This window comes from Patiria miniata, unplaced genomic scaffold (genome assembly GCF_015706575.1).
Source record: "Patiria miniata isolate m_02_andy unplaced genomic scaffold, ASM1570657v1 HiC_scaffold_6, whole genome shotgun sequence".
Classification (NCBI taxonomy): Eukaryota; Metazoa; Echinodermata; class Asteroidea; order Valvatida; family Asterinidae; genus Patiria; species Patiria miniata.
The window spans coordinates 1,485,544-1,501,948 of NW_024037073.1; the positions used below are offsets into that span (position 1 = coordinate 1,485,544).

The 16,405-nt window shown below is 39.6% G+C and overlaps 1 protein-coding gene across 1 annotated transcript in view; it reads right to left on the minus strand.

The window, feature by feature from the left end:
* The window catches only part of LOC119742523 (CTD small phosphatase-like protein), a 30,329-nt gene extending 19,795 nt beyond the window's left edge, over positions 1 to 10,534 (minus strand). The window contains exons 1-2 of the mRNA XM_038218482.1: positions 10,099 to 10,534; positions 1,709 to 1,830 (exon numbers count right to left, since the gene is read on the minus strand). Coding sequence (XP_038074410.1) covers positions 1,709 to 1,830; positions 10,099 to 10,174 — 198 coding nt within the window. The 5' untranslated portion in view covers positions 10,175 to 10,534. The remainder of the gene's footprint in view (positions 1 to 1,708; positions 1,831 to 10,098) is intronic.
* Between the last annotated feature and the right edge of the window lie 5,871 nt (positions 10,535 to 16,405).

Below are 16,405 nucleotides of genomic sequence, written 5' to 3' on the forward strand. Positions count from 1 at the left end.
TCGACTGATTTCTATCACATGTAAAATGACTTCAATGTACAACATGTACAGTGTACGTAAAGGCATGCGTGCAACAGATTGAGGCCCAGACTGAATGACTTTTAGGATGAAGATAAACATTTTTAAGGACTTTTTCATATGCTACATTGTATGTTTAAGATTCAGGGGGTTTTTTTTGTTCAAAATTTGTAAAAACTACGAAAACTTCTTCAAAAAAACTATTCACACCTTGCCTTTAAACAGGATAATGAAACTGGGTCAATGAATGAGAAACCTTCAGCTTCGCAGAGCTGTACAATTAACAAACCTCCACACATTTTTAAAGATTTTTTTACACGCACAAAAGCTCACATTTGCACACACTGCACACTCTTTTGTATGTAGTGGTACATGCTGTTTCCAAATCTACAAACAGTACATAAATACAGGGTGAGTAAAAAAAAAAACGAAACCCAAATGTCGGGACCATTGTTTTAGTGAAGTTCTGCATGTAGCACTTTCAAAATCTAGGATATAAAAGCCCATTTCATAAGCTCTCTGTTAGTACAAGAATCATTCAAATCGCTCATGTACATTTCAAGTTACGGAGTTTTAAACACAACCGCCATTTTAAGGTTCTGTCCACGGATCACAAATAAGTTCAGTGTTCTTTCTGCAAAACGAAAACATATCACATAAGGATGTGTGTGAATTGTTTTTGTTTTGCTGAAAGAACACACACCTTTTTTTGTGATCCGTGGACAGAACTTTAAAACGGTGGTTGTGTTTAAAACTCCATAACTTGAGAAGTACATGAGTGATTTGAATGATTCTTGTACTAAAAGAAAGCTTATGAATTGGGCTTTCGTATCCTAGATTTTGAAAGTGCTACATGCAGAACTTCACTAAAAGAATGGTCAGACATTTGGGGTTTGTTTGTTTTTACTCACCCTGTATATTTAACTGACACACAACTATAAATAACTGCATGCTACATGTATGCGTACAATACATTTACACGAGTGCACAACTGCAAAACAGGATGTAAAAAGGGCACAACACATAGTGCAGTGCTGACAATGGCACAGAGTACTTTATTTTGTGCAATTATATTTGATTGTACATTGTGTGTGTATGCTAACATAACACCCAAACTGCCGATCATAAAGGGTTTAGTGAATATGAGTGCAACTTACACCAAGTGTTTGTGAACAAGAATGCTTGAAAATATTCTTCGGTGTTTTTTTTTTGGGGGGGGGGGGGGTTTTGAAGGGGAGATGGGAAGATCCCAAACTCAGCTTCTTCAAGTGTGGAGGTGTGCACAGCTTGCACTGGATAGGAAATATTTTGGGTGGAAAGAGGGGCCGTGGGCTATTTTATTATTTATTTTTTTTTACAACTGTGAATCAACCCAAGATTATGTTTCAAAATGAGGGAATCAAATGTAATTAATGAAAAAAAAAATTAAAAAAAATTAAAATAAAAGAAATACAAGTAAATCCCTTTGCCATTCATGAGAAACACTGCCATCTTAAAAAAAAAAATGCTGTTCACTTCAAATGATTGCTTCACTTCAGTGTTCACTGCTGACCAGAAAGATTCTCTCAACTGTCACATCAATATTGTGACCACCAACCAGCCTTGACAAGGAACTAACAAAGCTTCAATTTTAACAAATTATACTAAACAATATCGAGAAAAAGTGATGAGTGGATATTGTTTTGGGTACCTTCTGTCCATTTTCTTCGGGAGGTGGGACTGTGGTGGGAGGCGTTCGACCCGTCGACCCGAAGCAACACAAGAATGAACTAAGTAAGCTGCGACTCCTCGGTTTCCTCGCTGTCGTTGGTGCTACAGAGAGAAGACAAAAAGACAAAAACAGTCATATGGTTATTCATGAGGAGAGAACTCAATCCTATCAATATTCATGATTTAAAACCATTTTAATAACCCTAACCGCCCTGAATCCTCCAAAATCCATTTTGCAAATTGGAGAAATTGGCAGGATTGAGGTTACTTGGCCAAAGTGCGTTGCTGATTTCGGAGTACGCACTGTGTCAAGGTCTTGGGCCGGACCTTGTGTTGTTTATGCTCAGCCGTGCATAAATTTAGTCCTTGATTATACTTGACATCCTCCCACTGCCTCTGCCTCAGCCTATTGACAGTCATAGCTGGAGGATTTTGCAGGATTCAGGCAGTTGTCACCCCTCCATGGACCATATTCAAGAAACAACGGAGGAATTTGCAGAATTGAGGCTACATGTATATATGCTATTTTTCCATGAGGCCAATTGGAGGATTTTGCAGGATTGAGGCTACATCCTAGCAAAAAGGCCTAAGGAGTTAGGGTTCTCTGCATCGGTGCATCCATCACAGGGGATGGCAAAAGTTCAAGCATGTAAATTGTGATTAAAGGGTCAAGGTTCAAGTCCACTTGCCAACTGTGCACTATATCCTTTGCATTTCCCATGCATACATGTACATGTACTTCAGATTTCACACCAATTTTCTCCTAATGGGGAATATATGTTTTACCCCTTGTGTGGTAGGGCTGTGCATTTCAAATAATTTAGTATTCAATACTTCGAATTTGATCGAATATTCAAATATTTGAAATGCGTTAATCAAGTTAAACATGCAACAGCCTAAACTGGCCGCTGATCGAGATTTGAACGCTCGCGCTTTTGTTGACAATTGACAAAGATCTGATTAAACCAACATAAAGAAGAAGTAGTGGAATGGTTGATATTTGACCAATTTTTGAGACCAAATTTAAGCTAATAGTCCTCACAAAAACTGTCAAAATTGTGCTCATGTGGATTTCCATACAAGTGTGGCATTTGACAAACAATGAAACCACGTAATGTACACGATTAGAACTGTAAAGAACACGGTGGACTTTTTTTGTAATCATCTCTCGGCACTCTGGCATTTTCGAATATTTGAATTGAATAAAAAAAATTACATTCGGATGATGACCGAATATTTGAATATTTGGTTTAATCAGCACAGCCCTTTTGGTGGGGGATGGAAATATTCTCAACTTTATAACCTACATTTCCATGCCATGGATAACATTTAGCAATCGTACAATTTCGTGAAGATTTTTTTCCTCAATTTTATTGTAACCGAGTTTGATGCATGGCATCAAGCTGCAGGTAAATTCTGCAATGCATCTTTCCATTAAAAACAAAATCCTCCGTTCAAAATTAACCCTTTCTTGTTGAGCTTAATTAGATGGAACCATTGTATTAGGCAGGGAATGCAAAAAAAAAAAAAAAAAAAAAAAGGCTGAAAAGCATCCCTCTTGACAATTGAACAAGCCACGTGATTTTGATTTTCGAGTTACATGTAACTCCCAAACAGACAGCTTTGACATTACATTTATATTCTGCACTCTGTCACCTGAAATTACTCCCATTATTATGAACAAGACTAGTCCAACACTGCGCATAAGGCTAATCGCCAAGGGCACCAATACAAAGTACATGCAAATGGCAAGAAGTGCTTTACCATGTGCAATGACCATTTGCAGAATTAGACCCTTATGCATTAATAATGTACTGTGCATGTTCGTGCTGGTTTAATCATACCGGTATGGTTTAATAAGTCACAGTCATCCAACCATGAAGCATGCACATGTATGTGCCATTATTACAACGCTGCAATAACTACATGTAGACCATTTTCATTACATGTGCTTGAACACTTCAGTGCACTGGTATGTAATGCACGTGCACAGGTACATGTACATGTACGTGCACAGGTATACATGTACATGTAAGTGCATGTACGTGCACAGGTACAGGTATACATGTATGTTCATGTACACATGCACTCACAGATTGGCGGTCTCTTGTTGTGGTCACCTTGGATGCCATAATACAGTCATTACTGTTGGCTTGACCACAAGCCACAGGAATGCTAATATGGCCCAGCTTACCTGACAAGGTAACACACACTAAAGGGTTCATCAAGGTTGTCATTGAACACAGCACATGCACATGACCATGTGTGATATGTTAAACTGTAGTTGAAAGAACCTTGCAGATTTACACTGCTCTCATTACTACACTCACACTGTGCATTTCGGTTATCATTAACTATCATCAAAGATTATGACAATTCCCTGCAGTTTCCTGGTAGTTTTCAATTTCAGAATATTGTGGTAAACAACAAGGGATACAAGTGTTTTTTAACTTGTGTTAAATGTAACGTGAGTAACCGATATTGTGCATCTTGTCTATCATACATAACACATTTTTCTGGATGTCATCTTTGGTGCTTAGGTAGTTCTAGGTCTACTCTATCTACCATGGGGATAACAGTTATCAAACCTTTTCAGTAAGGTAATTACAGCCCAAGGAAACTCAAAAGTACTTCAAAAATGTAACGTGAGTAACCATGGAATTGCCCTTTAGAAAAAAGGGAAAAGAGTTCCATACCTGGACATCTCTTGACACCCTGCGCACAAACCCTATGAGACTGGTCTGAAAAATTCAAGGTGTTTTCTCAGTAAATGCTTCAATATCTTCCATGCTAAATTTGACTTTTTAGGACATACCCTTTCTGATGGCTGATACATGTAGGTTACTGCAAGGAAAAAATTAGTGATGTCCATGTATGGAATTCTCCCCCCCCCCCCCCCCCCCCAAGTACAATTCAAAAAAATCCTACAATCACACAAGAACATCATGTAACATTGGTACTTTCATCCCAGGGCTTTTCTTCATGACCCCAAAAATGTGGCGGTATAGCCACTAGCTATTCCTGCCTGCTGCACTATATAAAGAAAGAAGTTTGCCCATGAAAAAGGACCTTAGAACCGGTTTTCAGAAAGTCATTTTGGCCTCCAGAGCAAAACAAACGATAAACACCTTAACAATTCTTTACTCCTCAACAACCTCAAAATTCCCTCCGTCTTGCGGGACACAATTCGGTGGGCTACAGCGGTCCCGCCGCCAACTAACATTTATTTGTCCAGGGATTTTATGTGAAAGGGCAACCATGCATGATACAGATCTATGTGTACATGTACATAATGCAATCCTCAACAGTGGGCAACAGACCCCCTTTTTCTGTCAGTTGTGGCTTGCGGTTTTTCCTGTATTGCTATTTCCGTAAGGTTCCGGCAAGGCTTTTCAAGAAAGAAAACTTGTTTCCTGTTCAGTGTGGAGGAATTTTTTAAAGGGGTGTCCCCCATCCTGTTACTGTACATCACAAACACTGTAACAGTGCTCTATCAACTCAGTTATGGTCCAAAAAATCTGTAAATGTCTTTGTTCTTGGGATTTTTAAGTATAACCATTAAAATCCCTCTCACTTTAATTGTTCTACATGTATCAACTTCCACAAAAACATTCCTATTTATAGAAAAAGCACAACATACATGCTACAACATACCGGTAAAGTAAGAAGTACTAATAGCCTTTAGGACTTAACCCGTATCCAGCTCAATCCAACAGGATCCAATTCTTTTATATTTGTTGGGTCCTGTTGGATTGAGCAGTAAACCCCTCATACGTGTTCCTGTTGAAATCGGTTGGATTCACCAGGCAACTGTAAACATTCAGAGTCGGATTCTGCTGGGTAACTGGTAAATAACGCCAAGTTGGACTCTGTTGGATCCAGCAGGAAACAGAAAAATAAGGCACAGATGGATTTTGTTGGACAGAGCATGCCAGTCATTTTATATGTTAAGGTACCCAACAACTTCGCAAGTTGGGTAGGGTGGGACTGTGTTGGTTTAATCAGGAAATGAGTAACCATCAGACTCTGTGGGATTTAGCAGGGTAGTCCTGGGCAACTACTAGGGGTTTGTTATAGTAGGCTATCTCATGGTAAGAAAAGAATAAGTACATGAACAAAGTCGGGTGTTTACATTACATGTATGTGTACCCCCAAACAAGACAACATTTTCTGGTGGCCAACAGCAGGGTGCACCAAAGCAAAGCAGGAAAACCAAAGTGCATGGAGTGATGTGTGGTCTTGCCCTCAACCCCAGGTCAACCATATTGGTTTCGTGTTTCTCACTTGCCTTTAAAAAAAAAAAATGAAACGTTTACAAACAACCACAAGAATGTGACACAATTATGCTTAAAGGGGCGAGCTAACTGGCTATACATGTTTGTTCAGAGACTATATTGTATACCTTAGACCAACAATCGCTTACAAAGTACAGTGCCACGCCACCATGGTACAGGATTTCTTTTATTAAAAAAAAAAGAGAAGATTTCACTGTTGTGAAAGCACTCTTAGAGCAAATTTCAAGAAACATACCAAGGCGCAAAGTGATATAATATTTTGTTGTACAGTTATTGTACCAACCTTTTAGAAATATTTTTGTTGTGTAATTCAACACCACGGAATAGGATTTCTATGATAGAAAAAAGTTTGGACTGCTGTGAAAACGCTCTTAAGAGCAAATTTCAAGAAACATGCCATAGTGCAAAAGTGACATTTTGTTGTACGGTTATATTGTACCGTCCTTTTAGAAATATTTTTGTTGTGTACCTCACAAATTTTTTTATTAAAGGCAATTTCAATAGCTCTGCCAGCTACATACGTTTATTGAAAAATCTTTGTGGCTTCATTCTCTTTGAAAGTTTTAATGTTCTCTCCTTGGCAAAATACATTTCATTTCAGTCCTGATTATTGTCTGAAGTTTCATCGTAAAAACCTTTTAGTATTTAATTGGAACCTTTCCAGATTCTCCGGAATCCATCAATATATAGGAATTAACGTAAGCTTGGCTGGTTTTAAATAATTACATTTAGCGGCCTGGTCAAGGATAATGGCATGAGCCCAAGGCGCGATATGTGCAACTTAGGGCAGAATGCAGCAGTGTTTTACTGGCGGTTTAAAACCACCCACATGACAGGCTCTCGACCAATAGGTATGGGCAAACTGTTCCAGGCACTTATGAGTGTGCATTAAACTGTCAGGATCACAAGTTACATTGGAAAATGAAACTGATATACGAGTATTTGACTCAGTTGTGTGCTACAATTCACATTCAGCATGATTTTATAGCCATTAAAATGGTAATGTACATTGTGCAAGCTACATCAAGTTTGTAATAGTGAATTACATTCCATATAGTGCATAACATTCAATAATGAAAGTTGTCCCAAGAGTCATTTCTCATCAAATCAAGATTTGACATTTCTGCACTAAAATGGCTATTTGACATTTCCTGCCATAGGCCTATATGTACACTGCATTGGAAGGACATTATCAAACTCACAAGGGAAGCTTTGCCTGTATTGATGTCGTAACTTTACATGAGTGCTGTATTGATAATTGATATCGTAACTTCACATTCATGAGTGCTGTCTTGCGATTTGTAAGAGAGACAGTCCTGCCTGTGAAATCACATACCCCCTAGTACTTCCTCAGGACTACCCTGCTAAATCCAACAGAGTCCAACCGGACTTTCCTGTTCAATCCACTGTGCCTCATTTTCAGTTGTCTGCTGAATCCAACGGAGTCCAACATGGCGTTATTAATGCGGTTCAGTTCCCTGCTGAATCCAACATTTTGCACGAGGAATGTACACAAGGGGTTAACTGCTCAATCCAACAGGCTCCATCGGGTATGTGACATAGTTGGATCCTGTTGGATTCAGCAGGGTTAGGGTTAATACACTATGCGTGAAGTTCAAGCAAGGAGGGGAAATGTACATGTTCTGGGACTAGAGTGTATTGTAGCATGTACCGGTACTTGACATATGGCCTACATGTACATGTAAGTGGTCTGTGGTGTACCGCAAACAATATCCAGGTACCTCTACTTCCAATATCAATGTACATGATACTCTGGGTTCTCTGATTAATCTATAACTCTAACTTTCATTTATGCTGGATGAAACAAAGTCACATTGGGAACAGTATTTTACATACGTGTAATTGTGTAGGGGGATATTTTTTTAACAACTGGAAAATATCCGGAAAAGGAAATATTAACTATCACAGCCAACCTCCCTCCATAAATAAATCGAAATATCTGGGTTCACCACATTTCCTCCATCATAAATAACTCACACATGTAGATGACGCAGCCTCTAAGTTCAAGATTTGTATGTTATTGAAATGCAATGAAAAATGAGTCAGAAAATGGCTTATACTGGTGGATTTGTGTGTGTATGTGTACATGTATGTACTTTGTTTTCAACCGTCCAATGTACACCATTTACTGTATAACATTTTTCCGGCCTTTAGTATACAGAACCTTCATGACATGTCTTAATAAAAACAGGTAGTAAAATGTGTTTGCATACTTGTATATAATTCCGAACAAGAGGCGATGATTGTTTCTTCAAATTTCATTTTCATCTCCTGACCTTTTTATCAGTGGAATTTAAAGATAGTAAAATCTTCCCCTTTGGTTTGATGCCCTACAACATTCGCTTTTACAACATTAGCTTGGAAGATGGTACAAACTGTGAGGACCGCTTACAATGCGTCCTCAAACAGCTGTTGTAGTGCAAGCATGTGCTGTTGGTATTGGTCTGCTATGCAGCACTGTACATATCTTTGCTGGAACCATACCACTGCTGACATTGTTTTTCTGTTTTGTAATTTATTCTATGAAAAACTCAACTGGCCACTCTGCTATTGCACACTACATGTAAATACCCATTTTTAAAATATGCTGAATGTTTATTAATGAGTATTGCCTCGACCGGTTTGGATGTATACGGGGATAAAAAAACGGCAGTGTTAGGCCAAAAAAAAAATAAGTCGGTCTCTGGTCAGCGCGCGCGTCGATTTTAATCATGCGCGTCGATCTTGGTTGCGGTTCCAGTACCAAAGCTGTGATGCGAGTGGTAAACCTCATATTAGTGCATAAAACAGTCATCGGGTGTTACGCTTCCGCGTGACGTCATGCGCCAACAGCCAGCGCAGCCGGCAAAAACGAGTAGTTGACAGCGATCGCTCTCTCTGTGCCTGTTAATCGACCGCCATTCATTGTACACAATTTTTTTTGTGCACAAACCAATGGCGGTCCTGGCCAATCCAGCAAGGTTGTCAAGTTAGCGGTTATTCCTCCTGTTTTCACTGCAATTGTAGGCTGAATCTTCATCGTGGATCGTTTTTTACTTCAAGGACCTGTGTAATGGTTATTCCAGGCAAGTTTGGGGTGAGTTGCAGTTGCAATTAGTGTGTAACGGGGACAAAATTGAACATTTTCCAAAAATTTTTGCAAATACTACAAGTTACGAGAAAAATTCGCTCCAGCCCTAGATGACAACCCAATGATAAAACTCAGGGCTGGGTAACTCCAGCTAGTACATGTACTGTGACACCAACATTTCCCCGGCTCGAATTGTCAAATTTCCAATGAGCATTTGAGATGGGGTGTCCCACGCTACCATTTTGTCACTCTGAAACTGTGAAAACATTTCTTAAAATATTTGTTAAACATTTACAAAATTAAACGCAAAGACAAAGTCAAATCCATACGACAACATATGTTGATGACACTGACAGTGGTTACATGTAACTTAATAATAGTTTTGGTAAGTGTAAACAGACATGACGGGTCCAACATGACAAAAGCAATCAGGCCTAGGCAAGTGTCATCAAACTTACAAAAGGTATGAAACTGAAAGTCTGCAATTTGTGGCCATGTCAAACGGCCTAGGCCTACATGAACAGTGCACATTGTGATATTTCAAGGGCAAGGCCCATAGCAATAAAAAATCATGGCCATCACGGCCATGGTCATGATGGTTGATTTTCTTAACTTTCCAAAAGCTTGAGTAACTCCAGCTCCAATGCTCATCAGGAATTCGACATAAGTGTCGAATTACTGTTTTGATGAGCATTGGACTGGAGCTGGAGTTTATACTCAAGCTCAGACTGAGCCGAGTGACTGAGCTAACTTTCCAACTACTGTTCAGTTGGGAGGCCCTCACTCATGTCAATGTCATTATGTAGGCTAAGCCTTAATTATACTGGATCAGTGTAAAACTACATGACAACAATCACTGATTTTAGGACTCGCCAACTTTATACAACATGTGATTGTGGATCGTAAATGTGTGCACCATTTTGACTTCATTCAAATGATTGACAAGATTGTACAACTTAACCTCTGTGAGTAGTCAATACCTACCAGAATCTGCGGTTGGGAAGGCGTTCAGCGGTTCCTCATCCCGGTTGACTTGTGTTATAATGGACGTACTGTCCATCTAGGTTGCAGTGGCTATGTTGCCCCGCCAAGAGACGTAAAAATCCACCCAAATCCAGGCGAAAACAACGCATCAACTTTCAAGATGGAGGCCTAGGTCAACAAAATACTACTGATTTCACATTGACGGTTTCTAAAGTCCAACACGGACGTAAATAAAGATCGTATTTTGTGAATTTCGAATTAAATAATGCGACTTATCTCTCGTTTGTACTGAGAATTGAGGGAGGGGTATATTTCTTAACTTCCCCTCTAACATTTGCGGCTTCAGTCTCGTGGGTTTTTGTAGAAATATGTAAAGCTATTTTAGCGCCAAAAGAAAGTATGGGGTAAAAAGAAACCGCCAATCTAGTGCGATGACATTTCTGGTGATAATTTTTGACCCTGAAATTAGAGCAGGGACCAGCGCCCTCATGTGACATCGTGGCTTTGAAAGGGTGGCGCTGTTTTATTACTACTATAACATAATCACATGTAACATAATCTACAGAACTGCAGAACTCGTATTAACAACACAACCTGTTCTGACTTGTACTTTTTGCCAGTAAAACTCTTTCAAATCCATTAAAGTAATCAAAAGCTGAAAACGAGCTTCTTGTAAGCTGATTGAACATTTTTATAACACTTCCAAAAAACATTTAAATTCATTATTCAAAGATGGAGAAGCGTAAAAGTCTTTCTATTTGATTGAGTCGCCATTTTTTTTTTTTTTACAGAGTTAAATAATGATAATAGCAATATTCCTCACTAGCGATTGTTCTATCTCTTTTGTGTATTCTTATGGAAAATGGAAACGTATACCTGAACTATGCAAATCAACACTCTCGGGCTAGCGGTTGCAATTGGAAGACAATGGGCGTGTTTTTACACTATTCTGTAGCATATTAAAGCATTAACTATGGTCAGTTTAATACATATTGTCAAAAGCTTTTATAGCCGATCAGGACTCAGCACAAGCACTCTTGGCCCTTTAGGCCCTTCGAGACTTGGCCTGGTAAAAAAACTCTTGGCCCTGTATAGGTATTACATTTCCAGACTTTTCTGATTCTGATAAACCTTCGTTAGCACATCATTAGCTGAAGAATTTGTGAACAGATTTTGCAAAGTGATATGAAAATATCATTTGGAAGCCATGTGAATACATGTACTATATAGCTAACACAATTGAATAAAGATATAACATTCACACAGCATCATGGTTGGTGTTTGAACCTCGAAGTTGATAATCATTCATGTTCAGTCTACTGTATATTAAGTGAAGGATTTTCTCACTAATCAAATCAAATCTCTAATATATTAAAGCATTAATTATGGTCGGTTTAAAGAATATTGTCAAAAAGCTCTTACAGCCGATCATAACTCGGCACAAAATTACCTTGGCCCTTTATGCCCTTCAGGAAGTTGGTTACATCTCTTAGCCCTTTAGACCCTTCAAGACTCGCCTGGCAACAACTCTTGGCCCTATATATAGGCCGTTCGGTTCTGTTCTGTTCTGTTCGGTTCTTTTCTTTTCTGTTCTGTTCTGTTCTGTTATGTTCTGTTTATTTACTATAGTCTATCTGGAATCCCCCAGGGCACTGTCTTGGGACCCCTGCTGTTTCTCCTCTGCGTTAATGACATCCCTTCATATGTTTCTTCGAAAACCAGACTGTTCGCTGATGACGCCAAAAAAAAAAAAAAAAAAAGGAAGAAAAAAGAAAAAGAGAAAAAAGAAAAGAAAAAGAGGCGCGAAGTCATAGTGGTATAAATTTAATGGTGGGGGAGGGGGGGGGGCAAAATGTCCCTGCCCCCTCTAAAAAACTGATAAATCTAGATTGTGTTGAGAAATACAGGCATTTATTTTTGGCAAAAATATGTTTTGCCCCCCTGTAGAAAAAATCCTGGCGACGCCCATGCCAGAGACCTCTCCAAACTACTACCAATCACCCATATCTTGGCCTCATCCTGAGTGCTGACTGTAGCTGGTCGTCTCACATCCGAACAAAATTACCAACAACTTCAAATCCTGTAGCAGAAGGGTTAAATCCCAACTTTACCAGTCTCTCGCCCGCCCAAAACAAGAGTGTGGTGTCTGCGGCTGGGCCACCTTCACTGAGGAAGAAAAAAAATCAACTTGGAGGTATCCAGAGATACGCTGCCAGGATGTGTTGTAACAACTTCACCAGGCTTGCCAGTGTCACAGATTATGTTGAACCAGCTTGGTTGGCCTCTACTAGAAACACGGCGCTCCATAGCTAGACTAATCATGATGTACAAGATCTCTCACAACCTCGTTGAACGACCTTAGGCCCAAAACAAAAAGTCTTAGGAGCTCGCACCAGTTTTCATATCACCGACCCAACGCTAACTCCAAGCTCTACAGCACCAGTTTCTACCCGTCAACGACCATCTGGAACGACCTGCCAAACACTATCACCATGCACCATATCCGACTTAAACCAGTTTAAACAAGCCTTAGTGGACCACGTCATTGGGGAGGGAACCAAAACCCAAGTCAACTAGCTCCAGCACAGCCGCCCCAACTCTAGTGGGATGCGGATTCTACCGTTTTAGCTGGAGCAACTGATACAGATACAGATAGTCTTAACCGTAAGAGGGACAGAAATGTTGGCCTGGTCATAAACAATAGAGGGAGCCCTATAAATATAGTACATGTAGGTCATAGTAGATAGACTGCCATGGACCTCAGTGGTATACGCAGCTTTCCAAAATTAATTATTGTTTGTATGAGTATGTTAAAATTAACATGCTCACAACTCTCCGAAATATTTGGGACACTCATCAAACTAAAAGCTTATTTCATCATCTTTCATTTTCCGTTCAATTTCTTTTAGTTAATTATCACTTTTGGGAGAAAATTCCTTCCGAAGATGATCACCCCAAAAAAGCAGTCCTGATGAAGTCCATCGCAATTTTGAAAACGGACGCCTACGCTCTATTGCAAAATAGAGTCATTTTAGGGCCTAACTTCATCAACATTTCACAGTAATACGAGGCCGCAGTCCTCTGCACGGCTTCCACCCTATAATTTTTTCTTTTTTACAAATCCTCAAGTTCACGCCCCTCAGAATGCTCTAATACTGGAGAACTTCAGGGTGTGCAAATCGTGATTTGGCCGGCGGGCCCATGGACATCGCGAGGGGGGAAAAGCCCCCCCGGAAAAGCAAAACAAACAAACAAACAAACAAACAAACGAACAAACAAAAAAACGTAAAAAGAAAAGAAAAAAGAGGCGCGATGTCATAGTGGTGTAAATTTAATGGATTTGGGGGGGGGGGGATGTCCCTGCCCCCCTTTAAAATTGGTAAATCGAGAATATGTTCAGAAATACAGATTTTTTTGGGGAAAAATACGTTTTGCCCCCCTCTAGAAAAAATTCCTGGCGACGCCCATAACTGGGGCTATTTACAGGTACCTGCACCCTGTATGTCAACCATCCTCCCCGCAAATTGTTTTCTGCAACCAAGTATAGTCACTTACCGTATAATACGCATACCTGAATCATACCACGCAAGTGTAATAGGCCTAATAGATCACGTTATTTGGGATGGCTTGATAAGGGTTAATTCCAACGAAGATTGAAGCGACATTGCGGCCTAATGGTTGATGCTGGGTTTCATGCCCCCCCCCCCCACCCATCCCTAAAAAAGGAATTAGTTTTCTTTCTTTCTTTGATCGTGTTCAATTCAAGTGCTACTTTTCAATGAAATAATGTTTACCCTTTATTCCCTTATTCAGGGCACTGGGGCATTTTAAAGGGAAATATGAGAACTGTTCCCTTTACAACTGACGCTTATTATCATCAGTGACTATTTTGGTTAGCAGAAAAAGCATCCCGCCCATCTCCATTCTTTTATAAACGCCGCACAACTACACAGCGCGTATCAAAATACTCGCCACTTTTTTGGCGAGGCTCCAGCGTCAGCGCAGGAACACGTACCGACATTATTTTTTATACCATTTTAAAGCTTGGAATCTGAACCTTATCCCTATCGAGTATTGGTTTGATTTTTCAAATTGTTTTAAAATAATTCGTGTTCAAATAAAGGCATGTCGCAAACAAACTCAACCGATTTCAAGGAAAAATGTTGTGTTGTCGCAAATAATATTTCGCGCTGAGTTAATGCCAACAAGCTGTTGACATAACATAAAAAACAGTTGATTCACACTGCACTTGAAACGAAGAACAATTTTGTGAATTTATTTAAGGTGTAGTCTACGTGGATCGAAAAGAATAGGAAACACAAAAATTGAAAAGCAACGAGATCGTCACATCATGAACATGACAAACCATTTCCACATTTTAGGAAAAAAATGCGCATGATTGATTTTCTTTGAAATCGGTTGAGTTTGCTTTTGACATGCCTTTATTGAACACAAATAATTTCAAAAACCTTTTTGAAAATCAAACCAATACTTACTAGGGACAAAGTTAAGATTCCAAGCTTTAAAATGATATAAAGTACATAATGGCGGTACGTGTTTCCGTGGCGACGCTATAGTATAAGCCTCGAAAAAAAATGCTGCGGGTATTTTAGGACGCGCTGTACATAGCTGTCCAAAAAAGATTTACACTTATTCAGAGGCAGATTTCTCAAAATTGGGGAGAAATGTTGGATTGTTTTAAGATATTCCTAAACTACAAGATATTTGTAGTATATGATGAAAACGGCGTTGAAAATAAAGCTCAAGTTCAGAAATAGCGGCCATTTACAGAAAAATAGTCAAAGCTATACTGTTAGTTTGTCCACACGTTAGTCTATAGCAGTCATGTACACCTAATTACATTACATATATTACATATTTTTGGCATGCAGTGCTATTGTGTTGAGTATCTCACAGACATGCGTGTGGACGAATTGGTTTTTGACCATCAGCACCGTTGCATATACCACGGAGATGCTGTAGTTAAATATCAGAGAAATTGTAGAGAAATTCCGAGAAATCTGCGTCTAAAATGTGTAAACTTTTCTTTTTGGGACCACACTGTATTGTTATATTTTCTTTAATTTCCCACCTAAAATATCCTGCCATAGGTTACAGCACAATGGTTCGAATCCGTTTGTAACCCAATCATCATAAATCATTATTTCTACATTCTATACAAAATGCCGGTCGGTCGATAGTACAAGACGGTGCATTGTCTGTGTATTATTGCTTACGATTATATTTTTGCAAAAGGTGATATAAAAAAAATATTTCTAATTTTTTTTTTTTTACCTCTTCCTCTTCCCATTTTCACCGTTCTATATTTGGCGCTGCTCCTACATGTGGGACAATACCTAATCTCATCAAGATCCCGTCTGTATATGAGGGAGGAAGAAAGAAACCAATAAATTACGATTCGCAGAGGAGTTTCTTTCAAAATGAATGCAGTCTGTGTGACGCAATGACGATGTGATTAACCCGGGGTGCAGAAGCAACCGCGAGAATTCACCGGTCCCATCGCTGACCAATAACTGTGTAAATAATTCAATTTGACCACAACCGTCTTGAGAAGGTGTGTTTTTTTTGGGGGGGGGGCGGAGGAGGGGGTTGAGAATTTTCCTCCCCGCACAATTTGTTGTCCTCAATAGCATAAATTATTGGGGAGTTGCTTGAGAATGTTCTATTAATTTTAGATGTGTGGACATGTCGACAGGCTCCGGCGCGTCATTTTCAACACCTAGAGACAGGAAGTAGACAAGGGCCCGGTGCACAATTCCTGTCTGTTCCTCTGCAGAGCAGACACGCAAAAATACCTAATTTTTCATGTGCCTGCATAATAATTGCAAGAGCGAGTCTGAATTTAGATCGCAGCTTGCCGAGAGCGCCATCAATCAACAAGAATTAGCTCATTATTACTTAATGCGCGGCGCGTTACAAAGCGTTGGCAGCGCGCCTAGCGCTGGGATTGGTATAAAAGAAGTCCGGCTGTTTCCGAGCGAGTCATCCGACTGTCTCCAAGGGCGGTGGTTTCAGGCGCACCATGGAGCTGTATACTCGGTGTACAATTGCCCGCATCCTTTGGTTCATCGTGACCGTTCTTCCAATTGGTAAGTTTCTCCCTTGTTGGGGTCTCTCTCAAGTGGTGAGAGTGGGAAGATTAGGTTTTTCTAAGAGAGGGGCCTGGAACCGTTTTAAACCTCTGCCCGTAACATTGCGTCTTTTGCCACGCAACCGGAAATTTGGAGTAAATTACATTTTCTTAATTTTGGAAGATGAAGTTAGCAAATTTTGAGAAGAAAATTAC